Source organism: Lynx canadensis, chromosome C1 (assembly GCF_007474595.2).
Source record: "Lynx canadensis isolate LIC74 chromosome C1, mLynCan4.pri.v2, whole genome shotgun sequence".
Taxonomy (NCBI): Eukaryota; Metazoa; Chordata; class Mammalia; order Carnivora; family Felidae; genus Lynx; species Lynx canadensis.
This window is the reverse complement of record NC_044310.1, coordinates 125,283,089-125,309,747: the sequence shown is the minus strand read 5'-3', so window position 1 is coordinate 125,309,747 and position 26,659 is coordinate 125,283,089. Positions and strand designations below refer to the sequence as shown.

The window sequence follows — 26,659 nt, the reverse complement described above, 5'->3', positions numbered from 1 at the left end:
TTGTTTGTTTCTTTGTTGTTTTTGAGAAAAAGAAAAATTACTTTGCTAAGGTTTATCTGTGAAAGGAAATTGGAATCAATTTTCATAGTATCTTTGAGCTCCAAACTCCTATGTTTATAAGCATATAATGTGGGGCTGAAGTTCTAACAGACTACTCTGGGGTTCTGGTAACTTTCTACAACACATGAGGTCTGTGAGGTTGAAAGCTAAGACCAGATCACTACCCTTTAGAAAACCGAGGAAGCCTAGCCTAGGAAGATGTTCAGCAGCAAACAAGAAATAAAAACATTCAAAACAACTAGGAAAATTTTAATTCTATAAATTTATCATTTATGGGTTTTCTTCTTTCCCACGGAAAAAGTGTGACAGACTGAGATAAACAGAAGGAGGAAATTACAAAGGAACTACTCCCCTATTCCCCAAAATATTTAACACGGAATGTACCGAACCAGAAACCTGAAAGAGGCGTCTTTTTTACTTGTTATATTGACTTGTTACACATGAGTGACACTAATGGTGACGATTTGCTTTATTTATTCGTTCTGATGGCTTACCTACAATATTTGGGAAATACAGAAGACTGAAGTCCATGATTTATTTAAAAATCCACTCTGAAAAACTACCTAGTTGTTTTTCAGTGCGGACTCTCAAAATGGAGTCTTTTTTTAATCCATAAGATCAAAAAAAGGTGGCATTTATTCAGGCATATTGAGAGCCCATGCCTATTGACATTGCCAAATCCAACAGATTAAAAGCAGACAGCGTGATTATTCCAACAGTAGGCACTACTGACAGTGTTCAGTAGGCACTGAAAAAGAAATTTCCACATTCTACGTTAAAAACAACCATTTTCTCCTTACCAAAACATATAGCTGAAATTTAAAAGTAACCACATTTCCTGGATCCTTTCAAAAAGAAAAACAAATTATGTCAAATTAAGTATAACTTCCTGTGTTTGAATTCAAGCTTCAAAATGCTGCTATACATTTTCAGGAAATCACCATTTGAACTTCATATACTTTAGAGTCCGTAACTGCGGTGTCACAGTGTATAACAGCAAACCTTTCCACCTCAGCCAAATCCATTCTTGCATCTCATTTATATTACACCTCTGGGTCCCAAACCCTGAGGCCACTAAAGTCTGCATTCAGTGACTAGACTTGTTAATGAGCAAGAATGACAGGACATCTTCTATGGAGTAAGTCCATTCTCATCCTTGGTGATCATAGGAGAGCTGGGAGATAGGTGCCCCACGACGTCCTACGATCCAAATTTCATCTACAATTTTTGTTTGTATTGTGTATGTATGCTTTTTTTCAAGTATTTTGCATATATCCATATACACATATTTTTGTGCATATACATAAAATATCAGAAAAATATACAGTGACATGTTAATTGTGGTTAGTTCCTAGAGTAGGTTTATATGTGATTTTCTTTATTCTTGGGTTTCTCTTTTGCATGTCTACAGCTTCCAAAGTTTTCTATATTAAGCATAACTTTTGCCAAAAGAAAAATAAATAATATTCTGTATGTATTTTTTCCCCCTCAACCTCATTTCTAGAAGAGTTTTTAGGTACCCAACAAAAAAAGCAACGTGTACAAAAAGACTTCTTTCGAAATAAGGGCAATGAGAGGCAAGGGCAAGAAACAAGAGCAGGCAACACTGAAGAAGCTGAAGACTAAAGCTATTAGCCAGCACATAAGACCAAGTGTCCTACATACCAGCCAGAGGGAGGCACACGTTGGACTCTGAGTTTCTCATCCCCCCCCCCCCCCCCCGCCCTCGCACCCGCCCTGTCCTTACCTCACCCTCCTCCCCTAGTCCTCCTTCGACCCTGCATTCCTCCCCACCCTCTGTACCTTACCACCACACAGCCTTAATTAAGTTTTGTTTAGGGAAAGATAACAAGAATATTTTTCTACATTCCCTGATCATACTCCCGGATGAGATCGTGCAATCCAGAAATGTGCTGCGGGAAAGGGAGCTAGCTGCACATACAACCAACTGAGTGCTACTGCTCTGCCCCCACTGGTCCTGGGACTGAGTGTCAGTGTGCACAAGAACTCAGTCTCCCCAAGGACATGGCTTTAACTTTCTAAAAGTGTCCCTCTGTGTGCAACTGCCTGCCACGAAGGCAGTGGCAAGGGAGGCACTCAATCCATGATAAAAACCAAGGCTGCGAGCCTCTGGAGTCACTTTGAGGCAAAGCCACATCCCATCGAGAAGCCCCAGAAGCACTGCGCTTACCGTAAGCTGTCATGACACCGGCGTATGGCCCATCCACCACATTCCGGTTTTCTTCTGCCAGCGCCTTGATGTACCTCTTGCTGAGGTCCAAGATCTGCTCACGCAGCATGGAGCTGCTCTCAGGCTGAGTTCGCTGCTGGATGGTAAAATGCAGGAGCATCATACCCCAGATAAAGCCAAAAGTCACAAGGAAAAAGCCCAGCTTCTGAGAGGACAACTTCCACGGAGTAAAGAAAGCCATTGCTCTCCAGCAACTTCACCTGCCCTTGGCTCTTAAAGCGCAGAAGGGAGACACAAGTTCATGGTGCAGGCTGGGTTTGTGGGCACATCGGTCTCACTCCGGCTCCTGCGTCAGCTGATTTCCTTTCCTCATTTCCATTCTGCTGTGAAGAAGGGGGAAAGTTAGTAGAGTGGTCGTGGCCAAACACAGTGAAACAAACCAGAAGCCACGTTTTCACTCAATTGGCTCCAAAATGCAAACTTCCTTTTTTCTTCATTTGCTGGTTCAATATCTTATGTTATGATTCCAGATCTGTAAGCTGAGAGGGGAAATCTGGCTAGGCGACAAAAGCTGCACAAATACAGAGGAGGAAATGTGTGTCTGACTATGTTAACAGGTGTAGCAGGGCTGTTCCAGTCTGGACCAAGTTCAAAAACAGGAAGCCTGTTTTACAAGGTGGGGAGGAGATGGAAGGGTATTCTACTGAATGTCAGCAAAAACCCAAGTGGAGGGCAGAGCCCTATCAACATGGGGTAGTCGTGTGCATCTGTAAATTGAGCTTACAAAGTCATTAGTATGTGCTCTGGCAAAGATTAGAGCATGCTGCTGGTGAGGTGAGCAGAAAGTGGGCGCCTCCTTAGGGGGCTAGACCAGGAAAGGGGAGAAAGTCCCCGTATTATGTAAGTGTGGCCAGCTCTCATTAGCAGTGTCCAGAGAGAGAGGAGTTGAATCTCTCAGGAACCACCAGGTGGCCTCTCCCCGGGCACCAGCGCAGAGAAGCTATGCCAGGGTACCCGGTGATCTTCCTGTTCTAGCTACCATGAGTGAAAGAGGCACCTCGGCACTCATTTGCATACTTCAACTCAGAAAATATGGAGCACGTGATTAAGACTCCTTTCCTGTAACTCTCACTTTCACTCACACCATGCAGCAAAATGTGAGGTACAAAGGCACAGTTTCGATCCTGATCAGGCAGATCCTATTTGGTGCCCTATTCGGGCCAAGGTCTTAAATCAGTCTTCCTAAAAAAATGAGGCTCAAGTAGAGGTTGTAAATGGGTTATAAGTAGGCCAAACTCTCCAACCCCTCAATCAGAGTCTTGGGCCCAAGGACTAGCCAGCTTACAAATGGCATCATTTTCTAAGTGTGCCAAGGGAAAAGCTGAGCGGTGACCTCCTATGGGGTACTAACCCAGGATATATTCAGAGTGTGCGTTATGTTTTAGTTCAAAGCATTCTTCTTTGTAAGCATCTAAGAAGAAATGATGGTCAGCTCTTGGAGCATTTGGCTTTCAGGATCTATAATACGGTGGATCTATGTTGGTCTTCCTTTTCACTGTTTCCTCACCTGCGAACAGCCATTAGTAGCTTGTAGTATCACTGCCAACAGCAACTGATAAATAAATTCTAGGTATGTCCCAGGGAGTGGGATAAATGCTTTTCGTGCCTTAGTTCACTAAATTGTTAGAAGAGTCCTACATGGTAAAAATTACTAATATCATCTGTTTTAGAGATGAAGAAACAAAGGCACAGAGAGATGGACTTGCCAAAGGTCACCAGCTATGAGGCAGAAGGATAAGCTAGGGACAGCCTAGGATAGTACAGCCTGTCCCACCATGCCCTGTCTCCCTTATGCCACCCCTCTTTCCCCACCAGCCTGTTTATCTGTGGCCAACATCTGTTTGTACACACACTTAAAGGGTTGTAAAAAGCAACAAAGAAGAAAATGTGACAGAAATCCTATGTAGCTCAGAAGCCTAAAACACTTACTACTGGCCCTTAACAGACCAAGATTACCACCCTCTGAATTCTAGGCAACTGGCTCTGCAAAGCATGGTCCCTAACTCCACAGCAGAAGCACCAGTGAGAAATGCAAATGCCCAGGCCCCAACGCACACCTACTTAATCAGCAACTCTGGAGGGTGGGTGAGGGGCAGGCAGCAATCAGTGCTTCGACAAGTCTCCCAGGCGACTTTGATGCCTACTCAAGTCTGAGAGCCTCTGACCCAGGCAGATGGATGTCACCTCTATGCTATACCACTGCACTGTCTATACAGTGTGGCTCAAACTCCCTTTTGCAATACTGTAACACTTCAATTCTTCCATCCCAGGCACACCCCCTGCACCTGCTGGTCAGTTATCACCATAACCCCACACCATAACTCCTTCTCCAGGGTCTCCCCGTATTCACTCAAGCTGCTCTCCCTACCTGGCTGTCCCTCTGCAGATCACACTGATAAATCCAAACCTGGTCTGTTCCCCAAGCTCCAACTCTGGTCACAATGGCTTCAGACAGCCCTTCAGACAGCCCAAAACGTCCCTTGCTAGTCTTCAGTTTAAACACTTGTCTGTTAGGGCGCTTGGGTGGCTTAGTTAAGCATCTCTTTTTTTAAATTTTTTAATGTTTATTTATTTTTGAGAGAGAGAGAGAAAGAGACAGAGCATGAGCAGGGGAGGGACAGAGAGAGAGGGGAAGACACAGAATCTGAAGCAGGCTCCAGGCTCTGAGCTGTCAGCACAGAGCCTGAAGAAGCATCTGACTCTTAGATCATGACTCAGGTCATGATCTCAGGGTCATGAGACTGAGCTCCGCATTGGGCTCTGTGCTGACTGTGGAGTCTGCTTAAGATTCTCTCTACCCCTCCATGTGTGTAGTCTCTCTCTTAAATAAAAAGTAAAATAAAACACTTGTCTATATAGATTATTTGCCAGTTTCACCTGAGTGGGATCCTATGACATCCTCTAAGGGACCCTCCCTCCATGTGCATTCTCAGAGAAAGACACCAGCCCCAGGGGCACAATACACCACCTGCTGCCCAGCGAACTTGTCCTCCAGGCACTTTATTTAGCCCTTCCTTTTCTTTCTTTCTTTTTTTTTTTTGAATATATTTATTTTGAGAGAGTGAGCAAGTAAGCGTGAGTAGAGAAGGGGAAGAGAAAGAGGGAAAGAGAGAGTTCCAAGCAGGCTCTGCACTGTTAGCCCGACATGAGGCTCTAACTCACCAACTGTGAGATCACCACCTGAGTCGAAACCAAGGGTCGGACGCCTAACTGACTGAGCCACCCAGACGCCCCTTCTAAATAAAGGTGAGCAGCACCTGCCTTTTCTTTGCTCCACTCCTTCTATGGTGGCTCCTGAGCACTTCCTGCCACCGGTCCCCAGGGACTGAACAAGCAACACAAGAGAGATCTCAGCCTCATGGGGCTTCTGTTTTAAAGCCACCACTCGAACTGGGGGCTGCCCCTGGGTCCTTAGGAAGTGACTGCACTTCCTGTTTGATAACTCACAGCAGTGAGTCAACTGTACCCCAGGGCTGAAGGGATTTTCCTAGGGCAAGTACGCTACATGCTATACTAAAATGACAGTCATCTGGCAATCTTCTTTACTATTTTAAGGGGGAACCCCTAATGTATGAAAGAATTACCTGTTAACTTTTAGACACACAACTCCACTCCACTTCATCAGTGAATCCCCTGAAGAAGCTGCTAAAGGCTGCAAAGTGGAAGCAAGGGCAAGGCCAGGTCCAAAAACTGAACAAGGGCCCCCAGTAGAAGGTGGCGTGCTTTTCTGCCTTGACCTTGGGAAGAGTCACAACTGCTCAGGTGGCACATTTGCAGGGCAAAAAAGGTGGTCGAGAAAGCCAGCCAAGGTTAAATGACACCATCTCAGAGACATACAAATTGGGAGTGAAAATCCCCAATCCCAAGCTCAGAGAATAGCTCTGATTATTGAGGGCCCAGATTTCAAGTAACCACAGAGCTGTCAGAATAGTGTCTTCTCCAGTGGAATCTACAGTGTGAAATAACAGCACCTATTCTAGCACAGCAACAGCACATGCAGAGAAGTGGATTAGAACTCATCTGTACAATTCCTACCAACATAGAATTTTAAAAACCTCTTCCAAATCATTATCTGGAAGACACCCCTAACTTCCACAGTAAAGGGAGGACAACAGGACAGCAATCCTCACCAGAAGGTGCTGGAGCCATGAAAGGACTTAATGATCACCATCAGTAATGGCCACAAAATTCATCAAGAGGCTGCAGAATAGTGATCGAAAAGCAGTCAATCCAGCAGAGAATCTGCCTGTCTCCAGACTTTCTAATGTAGGTAGAATCCTCTGGCAAAATGGAGCCAATAGACACTAAAAGGGCAGACAGTCTATCTCAGAAGCCCTTGTTGCCAACCTGAGTAATGCCAGCCCAAGGTCACGACTCCATGAAGAAGTCTGCACCAAGTGTGTTTGCAATGAGCTAAGCTTCTAGGTCCATCACTGCCACTCAATGCCCTAAGACCCATTTCTTCCATTCCTGTGCTTCAAAAATAGCAGCATTCATTTCCTTCCTTCCCATTCACTCCTCCACACAAGAAAATCTGGCTTCCACCTTTCCAAAACTGATCAAAGATCTTTGGCAAGGAAATAGGTCAGTTCTCTTCATTTAAAAAGTAAAAGCATATGAAAAGATGAGCAAAATCATTAGCCATTAGGGAAATGTAAATTAAAACCACAATGAGATACCAATTCATACCCACTAGAATGGCTATAATCCAAAAAGATAGACAAGAACGAGTACTGGTGAAGATGTACAGAAATCGGAACCTTTATATATTATGAGTGGGAATGTACAACCGTGTAGCTGGTGTGGAAAATATTCTGGCACTTCCTCAAAGGGTTAAGGGCATAACTGCGCTCCTAAAATTCTCCCTGAAGAAATTAAAGTATATGCCCACACATAAAAACTTGTACACATTCACAACAACCTTGTTCATAATAGACCAGAAAACCCCCCAAAACTCAAAAGTCCCTCAACCAACAAATAGATGAGAAAAATACATATAACGGAATACTACTAAATCAGTAAGAATAAGTTAGGTTGCAATATGTGCTACAACATGGATGATCCCTGAAAACACTATGCAAAGCGATAAAAAGCAGTCACACACACAAAACTACATATTGTATCATTCTACTTTTATAACATGTCTAGAGGATGCAAATATACAGACCCAGGAAATATAGCAGTCATTGTTCAGGGCTTGCAAAAATGGAGGAATTGGGAGGTGACGACCAAGGGTTTATCTGGGGGATAATGAAAACGTTCCAAACTTAATTGTGATAGTTGCACAATCCTGTGCATGTATTCATAACACTGCATTATAGACTTTTAATGAGAGAATTTTAGGATATATAAATCATATCTCAATAAAGCTGTTACTGTAAAAAGCAAACTCACCTCCAAAGTTGGGGGCACGAAGAGGAGCTGTACTTAGGAGAAAGGCAAATGAAAGGCAGTGGCATGGGCCACTGCAGACCCAGCAAGGACCCATCTCTCCCCGCCTCCCCATTCCCCACAGCCCAGTCAAGGCCAGTGGTACCATTACTAAGGGCTGACCACAGGCCTACTAAGAGAAGGAAATTACATGGAGAAATCTGCCACCAGCTCACCAGACATGGCTGCTCTTACAAGCTCCCAATCAACCTCACACGCTGCCCTACAAGGCAAGGCCTGCTTTGCCTGCCAGATGCCAATTTCTCAAACCACGTGCGAACACAGAGAACAACAGCCCAGCTCCAATGGAGACCGAGGAAGCAGTTCTTTCAGGAACCCATCCAATATCCTTGGGGGGCCCATTTCTTACATCAGGAGCATTCTCTTTAGAAAATGAAGGAGGCTGGGATTGCCTGTCCCTTCAGGAGCAATGCCAACCCCAACCACAGAGATTTCATCTTTTCCTACGGCCCCACAGGACAATCCCTTCACAGCTGGCTGGTCCAACATCCACATGGGCCAGGTGTGCTCAAACCAAGTCATCCACATCCTTCTTCTGTCCTAGCCATGCACCATGTACCACTTCAACTACTTCCTATCTTCCTTCCTATTGTGCAGTAACATTCAAGAAATCCTAAGTCAACCATGCTCATCCATGTCACCTTGGGGAATCCTGCCCATATCTCACAACTGAACCCCACCTTCTGCATAAAGCCTCCCATGACTCCCTAAACTGAAGAGAGCTTATCCTCCCTGGGACACTCAGAGCAGTCTGTGCTTCTTCTGAGGGGCTTCTTACCGACTACTGTATAGGATAATCCTTTCTTACATCTCTGCTACAGGGTGTATAGGCACCCTAAAGACAGGAAACGCAAGGAATAGTGGTATCTTGCACACAGTGGATGGTCATTAAGTGTCTGCTAGATGAAAGGGCAGGATGGTGGAAATGAGATGAAGAAACACAAGTGAGCAATGACCTCCAAGACCTCCTTCTGGTGCGAACCACAAAGAACCCGGGCACTCTGAGTCTATATTTGTACCTTACCTGTCAGAAGTTTTTACCCCAAGATCTTGTCACATCGCAGTGGGAAATGACTGTGCCCTGATTAGATGGGGTTAAACTACAGAGGATATGGTGGCAGATAGGTAATAAAAGAGAAAGAAAAAAAAAAACAAAACAAAAAAACACAAACCTCTAGAAAAAAAATTCCAGAAGGGACAATGACTGTGGGAACAAAAAGGTATCTAAGACAAGAGACGTGAAGGGGAAAAAGTAGGGGGGGTGGGGTGCTTGTTTCATAACCGGTTTTCCAAGATGGTATGATCACAGAAAGATGCCAGAAGGGGTGGTGAGGAGGAGCCAAAAGAATACGTGCTCCCAGGCCTGGAAACCTTGGGTCTACAGCTTGCTCCACTCACTGGCGCCATGTTATCCTAGATGAGTCCGTCTCAGTTTCTACATGTATGAAAGGGGGAAAGTCACAGAAGCACAGAACACTGTCAGAGCTGGATGAGTAGGGGGTAAAGGATCCTAGTTACTGGTTTTCAAACTGTGGCTTAAAGGACTTCAGGGTTCCCAGAGAGGTTTCCATCTCTGAGGCTCCAGAAATGTTTTCGTTTGAATTTTGGTTTTCTTCACTTAAAGTATGTTCGTTTGGGGGCGCCTGGGTGTCTCAGTCAATTAGGCATCCAACTTTGGCTGAGGTCAGGACCTTGCAGTTCACGAGTTTGAGCCCTGTGTCGGGCTCTGTCCTGACAGCTCAGAGCCTGGAACCTGCTTTGGATTCTGTGGCTCCCTTTCTCTCTCTCTCTTTGTGCCCCTCCCCTGCTCATGCTCTCTCTCTCTCAAAAATAAAAACATAAAAAATAAAAAAACTAAAATGTGTGTTTTTTTTTTTTTAAGTTTATTTATTTATTTCAGAGAGACAGAGACAGCACGAGTAGGGTAAGGGCAGACAGAGAGTAGAGAGAGAGAATCCCAAGCAGGTTCCATGCTGCCAGTGCAAAGCCTGACATGGGGCTCGAACTCACAACACGGTGAGATCATGACCTGAGCAGGAACCAAGAGTTGGATGCTTAACTGACTGAGTCACCCAGGCATCCCTAAAATATGCTCTTTAAAAAAATCTGTTAGAAAAATTTTTACACAAAACTTCCTTAGCTATCTTTGTACATGTGGAGTTTGAACTTTGAACTTCTATGTTATTTGGTCAGAATGTTGATGCTTGGCAGTGGTTTTGTTTGCTTATTTGTTCTATAAAATTCAAAACTACATATATATTCATATAAAACTATATGACAAAGAACTGTCTGATACCCTAATTAAATGCTAGATGTGAGTCAGTCATAAATTTTAAGTTTCAGAGACTTCTTTGTCTGATTCCCCAGAGAGGGAGAGAGAAAATCCCAAGCAGGCTCCATGCTGTCAGCACAGAGCCTGATGCAGGCTTGATCCCATGAACCATGAGATCATGACCTGAGCTCAAATCAAGAGTCAGGTGCTTAACTGAGCCACCCAGGTGCTCCTGGGAAACTACTTTTAAAAAATAACAGGCATCATTACCATTTGCCATCGAGATGAATCTGTGTTTCCACAAGTCTGCAACCAAAATGTGATACAGAAATCAAGTGGGTCCTAACCTTGTAAAGACCATACACCATCTTACCAAACAACCCACTGCACTCCCCAGAGCAACTCACTGGCCTAATCGACTTTTAAAGGAAATATGATAAATTAAAATATGTAAAATACCTTCAGACAGACTGGGACACTATGTTAGGTCTTTCTTAGGAAAACAGTAACTAGGTACAGACCCTCAACTTACAAAAGAGGACACTGAGGGCCAGAAAACGTTATGTCTTCCAGTTAGAGTCAGAATCAAGCCAGGTCCTGCTTCCTAACGCGATGTGGTCTCCAGCATACCTAGCCACATCTAACCAGCTGCCTGCAGAAACTCAAAATGGAAGAGACTTACCAATATGAAACACAAATCAGAAATCACACCCCAGTGATATGCAGGAACTCTAAGTCTAATGCCATGTCCCACCAACCTCAAGGGGTTGGAAGAATCAACAGATAGGAAGAAAAATACACATTAACGGCATTACTAGTATAGGGAATAGAGACGGTCTGGGGGGAGATTCTTGCTCTAAATAGGGTGGCCTCGTGCCATTAAACGTAGAGGCTGAGGAGAACAGAAGGAAACAGAAGGCACGTTTTCCCTCCAAAGTAAGTCCAAAGTCCTGGGGAGTGGCTCTGAGGTTATTCACTAACCTGGAGGGCCCTGACACATAGGCCCAGTACCACCATCTTGAAACCAGTTGTAGGGCCCCCCCAGCAAGTGCCCCAAATCTCAAGTGGGAATCCTTGACAGCTGTGAGGACCACTGAGCTCACCTCCCATCCTGGGGAGCAAAGGATCTCAGGAACTAACTGCAGTGCTGGCTCCAACAGGTGTGAACAGGAGCCCTTCCTTTCCACTTTCAGGACTTGGCCCTCTGACCCATTCTAGTACTTTTCTTTATAAACAGGAAAAACACATTCTCAGTGAAAACAGCCTGCTCCCTTTAGACCTGGTTAAATAAGTCCTATTTTGAGTCACTAACTGAAAGACACCCATTAAAACAACACACCTTTAGGATACTTGGGGAAGCTTTTTTCATGTCTGGGTTTCAGTGTTGTTCTTCTCTTATGTCTGGGTTTTAAATGGCCCAGTCCCTTTTACATGTGAAGCAATCAAACCAAGACAGTCCTGTGCCCAGTGTTTTCATTTCTTATGCTGCACCTGCATCCTCAGTGGGTGGGGAAAGAGAAACCTCCAACCCCACCCATCTGAAGTAGGTATTTTGCCTTCCACTTACATTGCCTCCCGAATGCAGTTCAGGGCTCCATATCCAGCATCAATAGCAAACTTAATTTTCGAATACAGTAAGAACGTTAATGACTTTGCATCTAGAACAGGCCCTCCTTCCTGCCGGCCCTATTCTAACCCCGCCCTCATTCTCACTCCCAACCGTCCTCTGGCCATTTCACAGAGGGCCATCTCCACCAGAGGGCGTGGTAGGGAAGGCAAACAGTTGGAAACCAACACTTGATCTCATTCTGGCTTAGCCTCTTTGGGTGTGCACACTACTGGACAGGTGGACAAAGTGGAAGGTGGACAAAGGAGTAAGAATGAAGCTGTCGCTGGAGGATCAGATAAGATCGTCACATGTTCTGTGAGTTTCACTCACCACGCCCATAGGTTATTCACAGTTCACAGAATTTCCCATCCAAAAAAAGTGAAACCACAGCAACTCCAAGAATTCAGAAAACATCTATTAAAACAAAGCAAAAAGCACAGCTTTTTGAAAAATACAATAAGTTCCTTTAATCCAGGGGCTTCTCAATCCTTGGCATAACTGACATTTGGGGCTAGATAATTCTTTGTCATGGGGCACTGTCCTGCGTACTGTAGGATGTGTAGCACCATCTCTGAATTTCCGCCACTAGATGACATTAGAACCCTCCACTCCCAACTGTGACCATCAAAAATGCCTCCTGACACGGCCAAACGTTCCCTAAAGGAAAAAAGCATCCTGGTTAAGAACTACTGTCTTAACCAATTAGGAGGACCTTACCCACTCAGTAGGAAGAGACTCCAAAAAGGTCAGCCCCAAGGACGAGGTTGCAAGGTGAGGAGAAGCAAACCAAGGTAAATTCAGGAATCAATCACCAGCCCTGAAGATGAGCAGGCACAGACCCTGTGCTAAGGTTGAAGGCCACAGGGAGGAGGGCTGATTCCTGATGCTGCCCCTAGCTGCCTGACAGACAGAGGAGTCTCTCTTTCACATCCTTTACTGCCAAAACTATCTTGGTGCCAGATGAGAAGCTCATTCCAAGGCTGGCTGTGCCACCGTTTACTAATTAGTATATGGCACTGGGGCTCTACCCCACAAAGACCCTAGTCTATAAATCAACAGACACAGGGAAGAAATCTTGGAGAAGGCAAAAACGAGCTGCATCAGTTTTTAAAAATCCAGCAGGACTGTCACCTGGCTTCTAGCCCAAGAAACCAGGAACTCACATTATCACAGGTTGATGACTAAGGAGAAAGAAAGGAATGGTCTGTGAAAAGATCACAGTGTGTAAATTTGTTAGGTAGGTCTCCTCAATGTTAAAATGCTCAAAAGATTCACTTTCACTGAAAGCCAAAGGACAGAAAAGCTACAAAATAATTTTATGGTAAGTATACAATACACTTTTTTCTCTGAGGATCAGACTCTGGCAACTTCCTGTATCTAGAAAGCACCCGTGAAAACAACAGGCCCCAAATGGCATCACTAATTTTATTTATTTTTTTTTTTTTTTAAATTTTTTTTTTTCAACGTTTTTATTTATTTTTGGGACAGAGAGAGACAGAGCATGAACGGGGGAGGGGCAGAGAGAGAGGGAGACACAGAATCGGAAACAGGCTCCAGGCTCTGAGCCATCAGCCCAGAGCCCGACGCGGGGCTCGAACTCACAGACCGTGAGATCGTGACCTGGCTGAAGTCGGACGCTTAACCGACTGCGCCACCCAGGCGCCCCAACATCACTAATTTTAAAAAGTCAAAAATACCATCAAAATCATTTCCAAAAAGGGGGGCAATGCCTTCGAGATAGCAGCTCATTATTCTTTAAGTGCTCCCTGAACCCTAGAAACCAATCATCCCACCCATAAGACCCCTCCTTCTCCAGCTGGCGGACATAGGCTGGGTGCTGGCCTATCCCATGAGTGTTTCAGCTGTACTGTCTGCAGAAATGGGATGGCCTTCCAAGCACTTGATTTGATAAAAAACAACCAAGTTAAATTGTTTGTTTTTTAAACTAGCTGGTAAGCGAGAAGGTGCAAACACATGCATATGTGCAAACACACACAATGTGACGTGGCCAGAGTCTTATCCAATTTAAAACTTATAATGAACTTCTCATCACTTCTAAAATGGGGCTACAGTAAGTCCACATGGAGCGCAGACCCCTAAGCTTTGGCCGATCCAAGTTATAAATGCTTCAGGACTGGAATTTTTTTTAAGTTCATTTATTCATTTTGAGAGAGAGAGAGAGAGAGAGAGAGAGAGAGAGAGAGAGAGAGAGAATGAATATGAGAATATCCCAAGCAGGCTCCGCGCTGTCAGCTTACTTAGAGCCCCACTCAGGGCTCAAACTCATGAACCGTGAGATCATGACCTGAACCAAAATCAAAAGTCAGATGCTTCACCAACTGAGCCACCCAGGTGCCCCCAAAACTGGATTCTCTTAGGGAAAAATTCAATCATCAGGTGCTAATTGATAAGCTGACTTGTCCCCCAATTATTAAATTTAAGTTAACTCTCCTAAAAAACTAAGTATCTTGGGTCAACCTGACTGTGACCTGGTTATAAACCCTCAGATTACACAAAATGATAAATTAACTCAAGCTAGAATGAAGCATCTCAGTAGAGTTTTCTGCTCTCCAAGTTACAGACTGCCTAAACCTGGGACTCTCTCAACTTTGATGCCATCTGTAATCACCTGGGCTCTTTTTTAAAAAACATAGATGTCCAGGTCTCACACCAAAAGATTCTGATTCACTTTGTCCGAGGTGTGGCCCAAGCAGGGGTATTCTTATTTTAAAGCTTCTTTAATGATGTTAATACCAGGCCAGACATGAGAACTGTGACATCCTTGGAAAGATGCTCCTTTTATCAACTCTGTGGTTCCTATCCAGTGGGACCCAAAATGTGACCTTATCTGAACATTTCAAAAGAGTTTATCTTGTGATAAACTCTCTGCTCCCAAATGTAAATCCACTGGCTTACTATACAATCCTCTGCAAGGTACACTGATTTTCTCCTTAAAGAACTGCAAGCAGCTCTTACCAGGCCAATGAACAAGGAACCCTGTCCAAGGAGGCAGCCTTTCAGGAAGAGGTAGTCCACTACAGAGCCCTGTTAGATCACCACCAGACCGTGGAAGGACTTACTGAGAATAAAACTGGACTGTTAGGGCTTTTATCAACCTCTCCTTGGCATCTGGCTCCAAAGATGAGAAGTTATTTGAGGTTATTCTAACACCCTCAATGTCTACCAATGTTTGTAGTTACCAGCACTTCTATTAACCCTACTACTCAAAATCTGGTCTGTGGACCAGCAGCATTGAGAGGACTATAGTTAGAAATGCAAAATCTGGGGCACCTGGATGGCTCAGTTGGTTGAGCATCAGACTCCTGATTTTGGCTCATGTCACGACCCCAGGGTCACTTAAGATTCTCTTTCTCTCTCCCTCTGCCCTCCTCCCCTGGCTCTTGCATTCTCTCTCAAAAGAAAAAGAAAAAGAAAAAAGAAATGCAAAATCTGAGAACCAACTTCAGACTGAATGAATCAGAAATGGTATTTACAACAAGATGCACATTAAAGTCTGACATGCATTGCTCTTTCTCTCATCTGGTATAGTACGAATGGGGGCAAATCAGACACTAGTTTTCAGGAGGGGATGATGAATATGGTGCAATTTCCCTTTTTTTGTAATGTACACAGAACTCAGTGATTTGATATTACTTTTGAATAAGCTGGAGTCATGTCACTAAGACTAGCTGTCTTACGCTCTTATTACTGTAAAAAACATCCAGCTGAAGTGAGACTTATAAATACAGAGGGCATGGTTTTATCACTGTGAACTACAAGGACATGTAAGACAATTGGTCATGCTTTCTGACCGTGGGGTGTTGACCCACTATGCTAAAATCAAAGACAGCTTATATACATGTATTCCAACTTTTAACTCTGTTATAGCAAATAATTCCATACAGTGAGTCACCCCAGGTAGCCTCTCAACATACACCTTGCTCTGCTCAAAGCTCAACATCACTGGGGCTGAGTTGTTGTTTTAAAATTGCTGATGGGCTCACTTTAGAACACCCACTTACCAGTCACTAGTACTTTCCCAGCTGAATTCAAAGTGAACAGCCTTCAAATAAGGTAACCATATTCATAAGCTGCCTTAATTTGGCATAGACGATCTCAACCAATATTGAGTTTCTGGAAATGCCTCTATATCTGATATTTTCCAGGGCACATAAATGACTTTAGAGCCACTGAAAGCCTTGCAAAGCTTTGTTGAAAGAAACTGTATCTGAAGGATGACTTAAGGGATACACAATCCATCCACTGTTCCAGATTGACTTAGCTCAACTTTTTGTGACAATGATCTCCTTTAACATTCTCTCTCCCTCCCCCCGCCTCACACACATACACACACATACACACACACCCCTTAGAACTTTTTAGTCATGTCTTAATTTTTACATATATATGGCCAAGATGGAACATTAAAATAAAAGCACATTTCGTTTTTAAAACAAGACAGTGAGGTTTATGAAGTTCAGTCATCTTGATATCATCTTTGTTAATGTTCAAAATGATTAAGGACAAATCACCTTTTGCCCATTTAGTCTGTAACACACAGCACTTAATTCAGTAAGAAAAAAGTATGATTTGTCTATAAAATCAATTCCAGGAGTATATATTTTTTTTAATTTTTTTTAAAATGCTTATTTTTGAGAGATGGAGTGCAAGCAGGGGAGGGGCAGAGAGAGGGGGAGACACAGAATCTGACACAGGCTCCAGGCTCCGGTGTGTCAGTACGGAGCCCGATGCGGGGCTTGAACTCATGAGCCATGAGATAATGACCTGAGCTGAAGTCAGATGTTTAACTGACTGAGCCACCCAGCCACCCCCAGAATTATGTCTTTTTTTTTTTTTAATGTTTATTTTTGAGAGAGAGACAGAGTCAGAGTGAGAGTGGGGAAGGGACAGAGTGAGAGGGAGACACAGAATCCAAAGCAGGCTCCAGGCTCTGAGCTGTCAGCACAAAGCCAGACATGGGGCTCGAACTCATGAACCGTGAGATCATGACCTGAGCCAAAGTCAGACACTTAACACACTGAGCCACCCAGGAGCCCCAAAAGTATATCTTATTAGTATGCATTTGGTGTGGGAACCAATGTATATTCAAAACTAGATAGCAATCTAATTAATAGCCCCAGCATCAAAACAAGACAAGCATCAAAACAAGACTGTCCAATGTTTGGATTTCTTACATCTGAGTTTAAAAACAAACCAAATGGTTTATAAAGGAAGGACTCTTCACTTCCTCTGGACATGTCTTCCTGCAGAACGTGCACTCCATTTTGCAGAAGAAGCCACAAAGGGGACTATTCCTGCTCCTACATCAGCACATTCATAGGCCCCTGGGGAGGGGAGGAAGGACAGCATCTAAGCTGGAGTGGCAGGGGGTGCTGCTGGGTTTCCTGCCCTGGTGGGGGGGGAGGGGCACTCTCACTCTCTTCTGGCCTCCAAGGGTCAAAAGGACAGGGCTTCCCCACCCAGCAGAGCCCACCCTTGGCTACCAGGCCATCACCTGGGCACAAGTGTGGATTCCATCTCGGGTAGATCAGAAAGTTTTGCAACCTAGACGTATCTTCCAACTCAGCTTTACTCTAATGTACCTGGCACTGTACTTTCATCTTTGTCTGGCTTCTTCTATTTCCTCTAGTTCAGAACCCAGAAGGGATGGTGTGATTAACTGGCATCTTCAAACCCCCAGAAGCTTATTTTTATATTTTTTTCTGTTTGGTTTCCAAATATCAGGGTAAGACAGGTGGTTTCCAGTAGAAATATGAAAGCATTTCTCCAAAATAACACATTGCAGGTGTATGAATCTTTAATCCTAATAAATTAAAAGATGAAATGACTATCACAGTCATAATATTTTCTCTTTCTAAATATTGATTTTTAAGAAATACTGTAAGATATGCCAAAAAAGAATTCTGATCAGATGAATGCAACGTTTGGCGAGAGGGAAGATAATCCGGAGGAAAATCGGCAGAATTATCAGCTCAATGCTCAATAATTCATACTTTGACCTGAGGGTTCCTAATGCATCCTGCCTTTAACCAACAGTCCATTAGGGATATAAATAAACATTTTTTTTTTTATTATAACATATCATTTCAAACACCTCCCAGCCTCCTAGTGCAGAATACTCCTCTGAAAGCTACTAACCATGATCTAAGCTCTCGGTAAATGCTGATGGGTCTTCCAACTCTCCCATCTTAAAAAGGGATCAAGATTGTGTATGTAAAAACATGTTTTATTTAATGGCCTTCAAAACAAACAAACAAAAGGTACAACAGACAGACATCACTGTCATTTGGAATGAAAGCTCAGGCAAGGTACCCTCAAGAATCCCCAGGGCCTGAGAACTACCAGATGGGAACCACTGGCTTTGGAGATTTCTAATCTTCCTGGATTTGCCCTGGTGCTGACCACAGATCTCGAAAGAAATCTTCAAAGCAATGCATATTTGACCTAAAATAGAAAGCAGTTAAAAGCAGGGAGGGTAAAACCAATCACTAGGTTTTCACTATAAACCTGGCAAAGGCTGGAGCGCCTGGGTGGCTCAGTTGGATAAACGTCCAACTTTGGCTCAGGTCATGATTTCACGGTTCATAGGTTCGAGCCTTGCATCGGGCTCTGTGCTGACAGCTCAGCAGTTCTGATTCTGTGTCTCCCTCTCTCTCTGCCCCTCTCCCACTCACACTCTGTCTCTTTCTCAAAAATAAATAAACATTAATTTTTTTTTTTTAACTTGGCAAAGGCTTTGCTGATTATACTGCATGCACCCAGGAGGACCTAGAGAAGGAAGTTCTCTTTCATCTTGATGGGAAGAATATCCATCCAGGCATCTGAACAACTGGTCAGATTTTATTCCATCACACAGTACACTCTTAACTGGCATTGCTTCCCTCTTCATGAGAGCTTCTAGGGAAAGCTCAGAGCCAAAATCACAGTCCCCTTCCAGAAGGTAAACTGGTGTCTATTTTGGATTTAAACCTTATTCCTGACTCTTATTTTCCCATCCTTCTTTTCTCCTGGCCTCATTTTTTTTTTCCTGACTAAATTTTAAATGTATTTTTATCTTCCTGTATTATTTGTTTATCCTCTTTGGAACATATCATGATACCACATAATTAAACAAGGAAGAGCAAGACAGCTGTGGTAGGTAGAATAATGTACACACCCGCATCCCCAGAACCTGTTATATTACATGGCAGAGGGGAATTAAGGGTGTAGATGGAACTGAGGTTGCTAAGCAGCTGACCATAACACAGGTTTATCCTGGATTATCCTAGGGGGGTTCCATGTAATCACAGAGCCCTTCACAAAGTGGAAAAAGGAAGAAGATAGATCACAAAGACAGAATAATCTCTCCTCAAGAAATCTATTTACTAAGTTGTTTGTATAAAACCAAGGACCCTGACATAACAAGTCTGGTCATTTAGTTTCTACTGCTAACCTCTAGTTCTACTCCTGTAGTAACAGATTAGGAATCTTCAAAGTATGGAGGGTTCCCTAATGAAGACTACAGCACAAAAGGTAGCTGCAGGAAAGGACAGGCATTGAGAGCCAGTTAGCATAAGGGCAAGAGAGATCTCAGGAGTGCCTGGGAGCACCACTCTAAGTAGGTTCCAAAGAAAGCCAATTTTCATAATAATGACACCACATCACTCATTAACAGGATGTAAATACAGAGTTCTGGAAGATTTCTAGAAAAATTCATATAGGTGAGCTCTTCATCTATAGATAAATAAGGCACTGAAGGGGGACAGGGCGCGAAAGGAGAGAAGACTGTATGATAAGACAGGAAAAGCACTGATGGGGTCAAAAGCCCCCCGTATGTCACATATGCTGACCATGCGTCTTCTCTTCTGAACCCTGACTGCGACCAAACGATCTGCTCCATGAAGGTGGGGCTGTCCTAATTATCACTGTTGTAAAAGCTGGCAGTTATCACCTTTATATATCCTCTTAGCTTATGAGGTAGGTGGTACAACAGCCCCCATTCACAGTGGGGGAAACTGAGGCACAGACTACTCAGTCTATTCAGGGTCAGCCAGCTACCAAGTGGTAGAGCTGTTAGAGACTCTAGCTGTCCAGCCTCCTGACCAGTGCTCTAGGATGCATTAGCCAGATAGCCTGATGTCCAGAAGGTATCCAAATTGTTGAAATAAATACATGGAGCAACCTTGAAAAAAAACCAAAGGGATTAAATCACGTGACTGGGCATATAACAATAAATACTTCATCAACATGACCTGCTTTCCACTGAGGATTGGGCTTTTGCCCCCGCTTCTTCAAGGAAACCCTGTATGCCAAATATTTTCAAATGAGGAACCGGAAAGGTATGTAACAATCACCTGGAAGTTTTTTCAAAACCTGGAATTTTTTTAAAAAAATACAGCTCTGAGCAGAGGCCTCGCTTATCCTCCTCTCCAAATTCAGTTTTTCTCATTCTGGGTTGGGCTTCTCTCTGGGGATTTTAAATGAAAACAACTTCCCAAGTGATCCCACAAACACCCCCTCATTTCCCCCTAACCCCCAGCCCAGTCAGGGAAACATCTCTGCTACAAGGTGTCTTGGCTCCCATGACAGAGAGAAGAACCCAGAACAAATTGAGTATGGAACCTCATGGTGGGAACTTAATTTTAAAGAGATGAGGAGGAACAAGTAAAATTTAAGCAGTGAGCAAAAGCAGATATGCTCCTAGGACTAGCCAGCCAGGTACAGAGCAAGAGGGCACATCCCGTCAACTGCAGCAGCTATCCTGGGGAAAATGAGAGATTACTAACACATGTCACCAGTTTAGAAAGAGAAATCAATCTATTTTTCTTTTGCAATTTCATCAAAGTGACATCAGAGTGGCATTTTAGAGTATTTTCCAGAACACTGGACAAAAGGGCAATGAGAGGCCAACTAGAGAACTGAGACCCCATCAGACAAACATTTATGAAAGGGCTCGATGTGTGCTCTCCAGGGTCCTACAGATCATGGAGAAAACACTCAAGGTTCAAGAGATAGTCCCTGCCCTTGGAGAAAACTCCCACTCCCCCCAACACACACAGGGCAGCACAGAACGCTGCCAACTGGGACCTCTAGCCAGGGCTCACTACCAGTGGGTCTCAAAGATTCAGGGACTGGAGAGAAGCCCCAGGAGGTTTCATGGAGACCCATGAACTGAACTGAGTTTCTTTCTTCATTATCCATCATTTCCAGAACTCCAGCTACTGCCAGGCCCCAGGTTAGACACCAGGAGTTAAAAGGTGAATAAAACAAAGTTCTTGAAGTCACTGAGTGCAAGTGACAAGCTTAGGGAAAGGTACACAGCGCTGGAGATAGCTGGATTCTCTGCAGGTAACAGACCTGGGGGGAACCACCCTGGACTAAAGGGAGGGAACTATGAGGCAAAGAGTTCAAGGACAAGGGGCAGAGCTTTGAACCAGCCACTTAACATTTTGAAGACTTCGTTTTGTCTGTCCTTAAAATCAAGCAGCAGAAATAGGTGCTAAGTCCCTACCATTTTAAGTATCAAATGAGAAGAACAAAATTTTATATGCTAGCTATTTTAATAATTCAGGATGACCAGAATATGATCGTGGAAGGAGGGGGGGGAGGGGCAACAGATTATAGAAATTGATCTACAGTGAGAGAATCATAGACAAATGAAGCCATTATGCAAACAGAAAACCACCAAAGTTCATTTTAACTGTGCCCCCTCCATTTTATCCCTTGTTTCAAATACACTAAATTCATGTCACTTGCCTCTCATAACCACTAGATTTACAAGCCCATTAAAAATACTTTTATAATCACTCCATGCAAAAAACCGTGGTCATTACTATAATGATTTAAATGCCTACAGCAGTACAGCAGCAGCTGGGGGGAATTTATTAATACCTTAGCAAAACGTGCTGTGAATACGCTATTGGGATATTTACTTTTTAAAAGTTCCTAGTTTTTTCCCCAGTGAGTTAACATTTAACTGACACTGTGACTGCCCCCAAATCAATGGGATCAGGTAAACTGCTTCCTCATTTCCTCCAGGAGCATTCTCCCCATCAAAAACCACACCCCAGGGTCAAGCTAAGGCACTGGATCAAGCTAAGGCACTTTCTCAATCCTTATTGGGCATCAAAATCACCAGGAAAGACTTTTAAAATGTACCTATCAGCCCAGCCCCCTCCTCCAGATTACAATTCGATTGGTCTGAGAAGGTCAGGAAACCATTATAAATGTTAAGCACCCCAAAACTTTAAGGTGCAGCTAGAGTTGAGAATTACTGACTTAAAGTATCCATCTTACCAGATGGATAATTAAGTAAGCAGGGAGAAAAGAGGAGGAATGCGTCTAAAGGAGGGGGTGAAGGAGGGGGGCCTGGGATGAGCCAGAGACCACATGCCCCATCTATAAAGGGAACCACCTCTCAGCTCCAGCCCCTGGGTAACTTAAGGGAACATAGTCTGGGGTGACCAGATTGTTCACACTTTCCAGAGAATCCAGAAACCCAGCGTTTTGGGTCAGATCTGTTTATAAATGGTAGCACTAATTTAGTTTTTTTGTTTGTTTTCATTTTTTTTCTTTGAATTCTAGGTGGGCCAAAGTTTAAGGGAGTTTTACAATCTTGCTCATCTGCTCAGTCCACATCATAACAAGTGTGTTACTTTATCCTATTTGTCTAACCATTCTTAACATTCTCAACAGCAGACAAGTACTGTTCTTAAAACGATTTCTGATCATCACTGTCAGTGGCTACAGAGCACTAGCTTTTAGTCCACATGCTCTACCCAGTGCAACTTTGTGAATGAGTCACATCTAACTGCCAATCCTAAGAAACTGGAAAGACGACTGATTCTAAATCATCTAGAGAAAAAGAGAGATGCAGGCCCCAGTATTCAGAAAGTCTAAGTGACAGGCCCAGGACCACCAAAGACTGAAGTTAAGGATGACCAATGCTGTCCAGTGTTTGCACTGGAAATGCCCCCCCAGGGGAAAACCTCCCATCACAGGCAGGGTAAGATGGTCGGTCACCCTAGATGAAAGACAGAACCACACTGCTGTCCCTTGTGCATGCCCGCCCATCCCCTATAATCTGATAATTCTTTATATGAACATACATGTTGGTTTCACAGTTTGCTCCCTGTTAAGATTCATACTCCTTGAATGAAGAGATTCATGTCCTTCTGCAAATGGACTCCATATACGGTGGGAAAAGTCCTTGAAGTCCCTTGGTCACTAAAGATGCCTGCTGGTGTTGTCCTTGGAAAATATAGGCATTCTCCTACTTCACTAACACGAAGTAGGAGAAACAGAGAAATGAATCAAATGAGTAACTAACTTTAAGCTGGATGCCTCTTTGTCTCCTTGGGCCATGAAGTCTCCTTCTCCTCTAATGAGGTCATTACCCACCAACAAGGGAAATGGCACCTAGTGTGTTCCCAATTCTCCATTCAGAGATATACCTCAGAAGGCAGCTTCTCACCCATGAAAGAAGTTTGCCTTTGTGTTCCTCTCAGAAGCCCGCGTTAGAATTACTCAAGAGGATCAGAACTGAATGCAGAGTATCTTGCTTGGACAGGGAAGAAATCGGAAGTGGTACAAAGATTTGAGAATTCGATCTAGATTCAAATCTCAGCACTGGCATGAATTGGCCCTGTTCTCCTTTGGAAAGTTATAGAAATGGAGATCCTGTCTACTTTGCAAAGGGTCTAGTCCATTGCTTAGCCCTTGATAACAGATGGGTATTCCTGAAGAAGTCTCAGGACTCCTGTAAGGAGCCCCAAAGGCTTCTGAGATTCAGATGGGAGAATTCATTTAAAAACCTACTATCTGCTTTCTCTGACCCAGTTTTATTCTGAAGCAGATAGTGGTTTTCCTATTGCTCTTTATTTCCCTTTCTCAGAAGATGCAAGCACATCTGTGTGAAACACAAAAAATGCAGGCAAGTGTCAGCAAAATGTCACCACAACTGATACAAAGGATGCTTCTATCTGGTCCATCAGTTTTGATAAGGAAGCCAAGCTGAACTCAGTCACCAAAACGAATTCCCAGTATTAATAAAGATGGCTACTTCAAACCATCTCCTAGGTTAGCACCTACAAGTCTGAGATGCATTCCACTGAATTCATTATAACCTATAGTAATATTCCATCTCTCGCAGCAAAACTACTCTTTATGATTCACTGTATGGAGCCATACATTGGCGGATGCTGTATTTTAGAATTATGACCAAAACAAGACCAAAAAAACAACAATAAAATAAGCCCTGTGCCTTTATGTTTTACAATCTAAACAAGATAAAACAAAACAAGATTTACACATGCCTGGGAAACAACTCACAGTGACATAATTTTAAGAGAACTGCATCTTAGATTCAAGAAGAATAAATGTCTGTACTATTCTTCTAGCACAAATCCTGTTGTGGCAGTTCGACTTGTCACGTAAGAAAGTTATGACCTTAAGTCACCAGATAGAATTACGCTGCTCAAATTTATTCTTGGCAAGCTCTTTGGGATATAATCCACTTTATAAGGATAAACAAGTAGTAGCTGTCAAAATCTTACACACACTACCACCACTCCCAGAATCAAGTTTGTCCATGCTATTCCTAAAGTGTTTGCCAATGAAGTCAAGAAATAATCCAATAGTTCATGAAACAGGAAGTGCTACATTCCAACCTGGCAAGAGAAATAGGCGTTAAAATGCATTACTGAGGTCTGTAGTCTACTTAACAGCAAGATCTCCACGTCAACTTCCTGGTTTTAACATTGTATTAGAGCATATCAGATGACACCATCGGGGAAAAACTAGGTTCATGGGACACTCTTCTCACAAGTTCTCATGAAATAATTATTTATAAATATAGCTTTTTTTTTTTTAAAGCATTAATTATTGCCTATTTACCTATTTGGGAAGATTTTTCATAACACAGAAGCCCAAACCCCTTTCCCTGTGCTCCCTTTCTACTTACGGGTCCAGCATGGGACCTATCCCTAAATACTTTGAAAAGGGTCTACAGAGGATTCTGAAAAACCTCCGCTGTTCAGTGAGAACCACTACCCCAACAACGTAAGTCACTGGAGACTTTTAAGAATGGAGAGAACTCCATATCTGATCTTGGCTGCTGTGTAGGGAATTTGAAGAAGAAACTCGGCTGGAGCCCAGGAGCCCAGGGAGGCAGTTCGTGCAACTCTGGGTGACAAATGAGTCAAATAAAGACCTCGACAGAGTAGTGGTGGGCATAATAGGTAGAAACCAGGAGCCAGAAACATTTAAGAGGTCAAATCAGCAGAACAATGGGCAGTGACCAGTGGAGGGAATGGGGGAGAAGGAAGCTTGGATGACCACTAGACCTAGAGCTTGGTCAGCTGAGAAAAAGTAGTGTGTCATTCACCAAGACAGGAAATGGGAGGAGCCAGTCTGTGAGGGAGGATTAAGAAACCTGCCTGAAGGTTCTACAGCACTCTATGATATATTGCTGACAGAACAATCTTCTTCCTGAGTGTAAAAATTCCCCCTCTCTCAGCTGACTGGGCATAAAGTACCAGGAGATGCACAATTTGGCACAGCAGGTGCCAAGGGCGATCACTGCTCTGCCACAGCAGCCGTGGTCAGTTCATTCTCCCATCCAACCACATATGCAGTCACATGACCCCACAGACCTCCAGTTAGAAAAGGGCTATCCAACTACCCAACTGAGATGCCCCACAGGATCTAGAGGTTCTTGGATTCTAGTATTCCTATAAAAGGAACTAAATGCCACGGGGAATCAGAGGTAAAAAAGACTCTTCCCCCCCCCCCCCCCTTCGAAACTGAACTGCTTACAACCAATGTTTTCACATTTTTCTTTCTGGTAGGAGTCCAGTTATGGAGGACGGGAAGAGGGTCCTGCACAAACACTTCCCAGGCAGAGCACCACAGCTCAAGTTTCACTTAGAAATGCATTTCTTTGAGAAGAGAATCAAAACTCCAGGAACCCCTTCAATAAAGAAACATTCCTAAAGGTAGAAGGGGGCTGAGAAATAGCCAGCCCCTATTACCTTCTCTAAAAGGATCCTTTCTACAATGTCACTGATTACCAGAAATTAGCCTCTTCACCATGTTCTTCATTTTCTACCCCCCTTATCTTCATCGACAGAGAGGCCATTTTCAAATGAAGCACTGCCACCTCAAGTCCTCAACAGACACAATCTGTCCCTTCTCCAAATCCCAGAGCACTCTGTATCATTCTCCTGACCTTCATTAAATGTCTGTGCCACGGCTGTTTCTGTATTTGTCTTATTTCTCTGATTATTTTACTGGGGATGCTGTATATAAAGTACTATTTCTTGGGGCACCTGGGTGGCTCAGTAGGTTGAGCATCAGACTTTGGGTCAGGTCAATGATCTTGCAGTTCGTGAGTTCAAGCCCTGCATTGAGCTCTCTACTGTCAGCAGAGAGCTGGCTTCAGATCCTCTATCTCCCTCTCTCTGCTCCTCCCCAACTTGTACTCTCACAAAAATAAACAAACATTAAAAAAAAAAAAAGGAGGTACTATTTCTTGAGCACTTGCTATGTACCACCTAGGTGCTTCATGTATATCTGAATTAATCCTCACAGCCAGTATAATATCCACTTCATGGATGAGAAACCCAAGGCTGAGACACTACTACAGGGCACAGCCCCTACCCTCTGTGCTAACCCAGACTGCCATTCTGGTAGGCCCTAGTTTACTCCACATCACATATGTGATGTGTGAGGTTTTTGTGCCCATGTCCTCTAACACAAAAGTTCTTTCCTACAAAAGATAGTAATTATTTGCTTAAACTGCATTCACATCTCCCAGCCCCTCCCCCATGAGGGCCACCCTCCACCCATACGCTCTTTAAATTTTTTTTTTCAACGTTTATTTATTTTTGGGACAGAGAGAGACAGAGCATGAACAGGGGAGGGGCAGAGAGAGAGGGAGACACAGAATCAGAAACAGGCTCCAGGCTCTGAGCCATCAGCCCAGGGCCTGACGCGGGGCTCGAACTCACGGACCGCG

General features: G+C 43.6%; 1 protein-coding gene across 3 annotated transcripts in view; it reads right to left on the bottom strand.

Moving 5' to 3' along the window:
- The window catches only part of MGAT5 (alpha-1,6-mannosylglycoprotein 6-beta-N-acetylglucosaminyltransferase), a 335,910-nt gene that overhangs the window by 208,447 nt on the left and 100,804 nt on the right, over positions 1-26,659 (bottom strand). The window contains exon 3 of one of the 3 annotated variants that reach the window (XM_030326467.1): positions 2,252-2,634. In XM_030326467.1, the coding sequence (XP_030182327.1) occupies positions 2,252-2,492 (241 nt within the window). In that variant the 5' untranslated portion in view covers positions 2,493-2,634. Of the gene's footprint in view, positions 1-2,251; positions 2,837-26,659 lie in introns of those variants that run through there. The other 2 variants (XM_030326469.1, XM_030326468.1) reach the window with 2 other exon arrangements.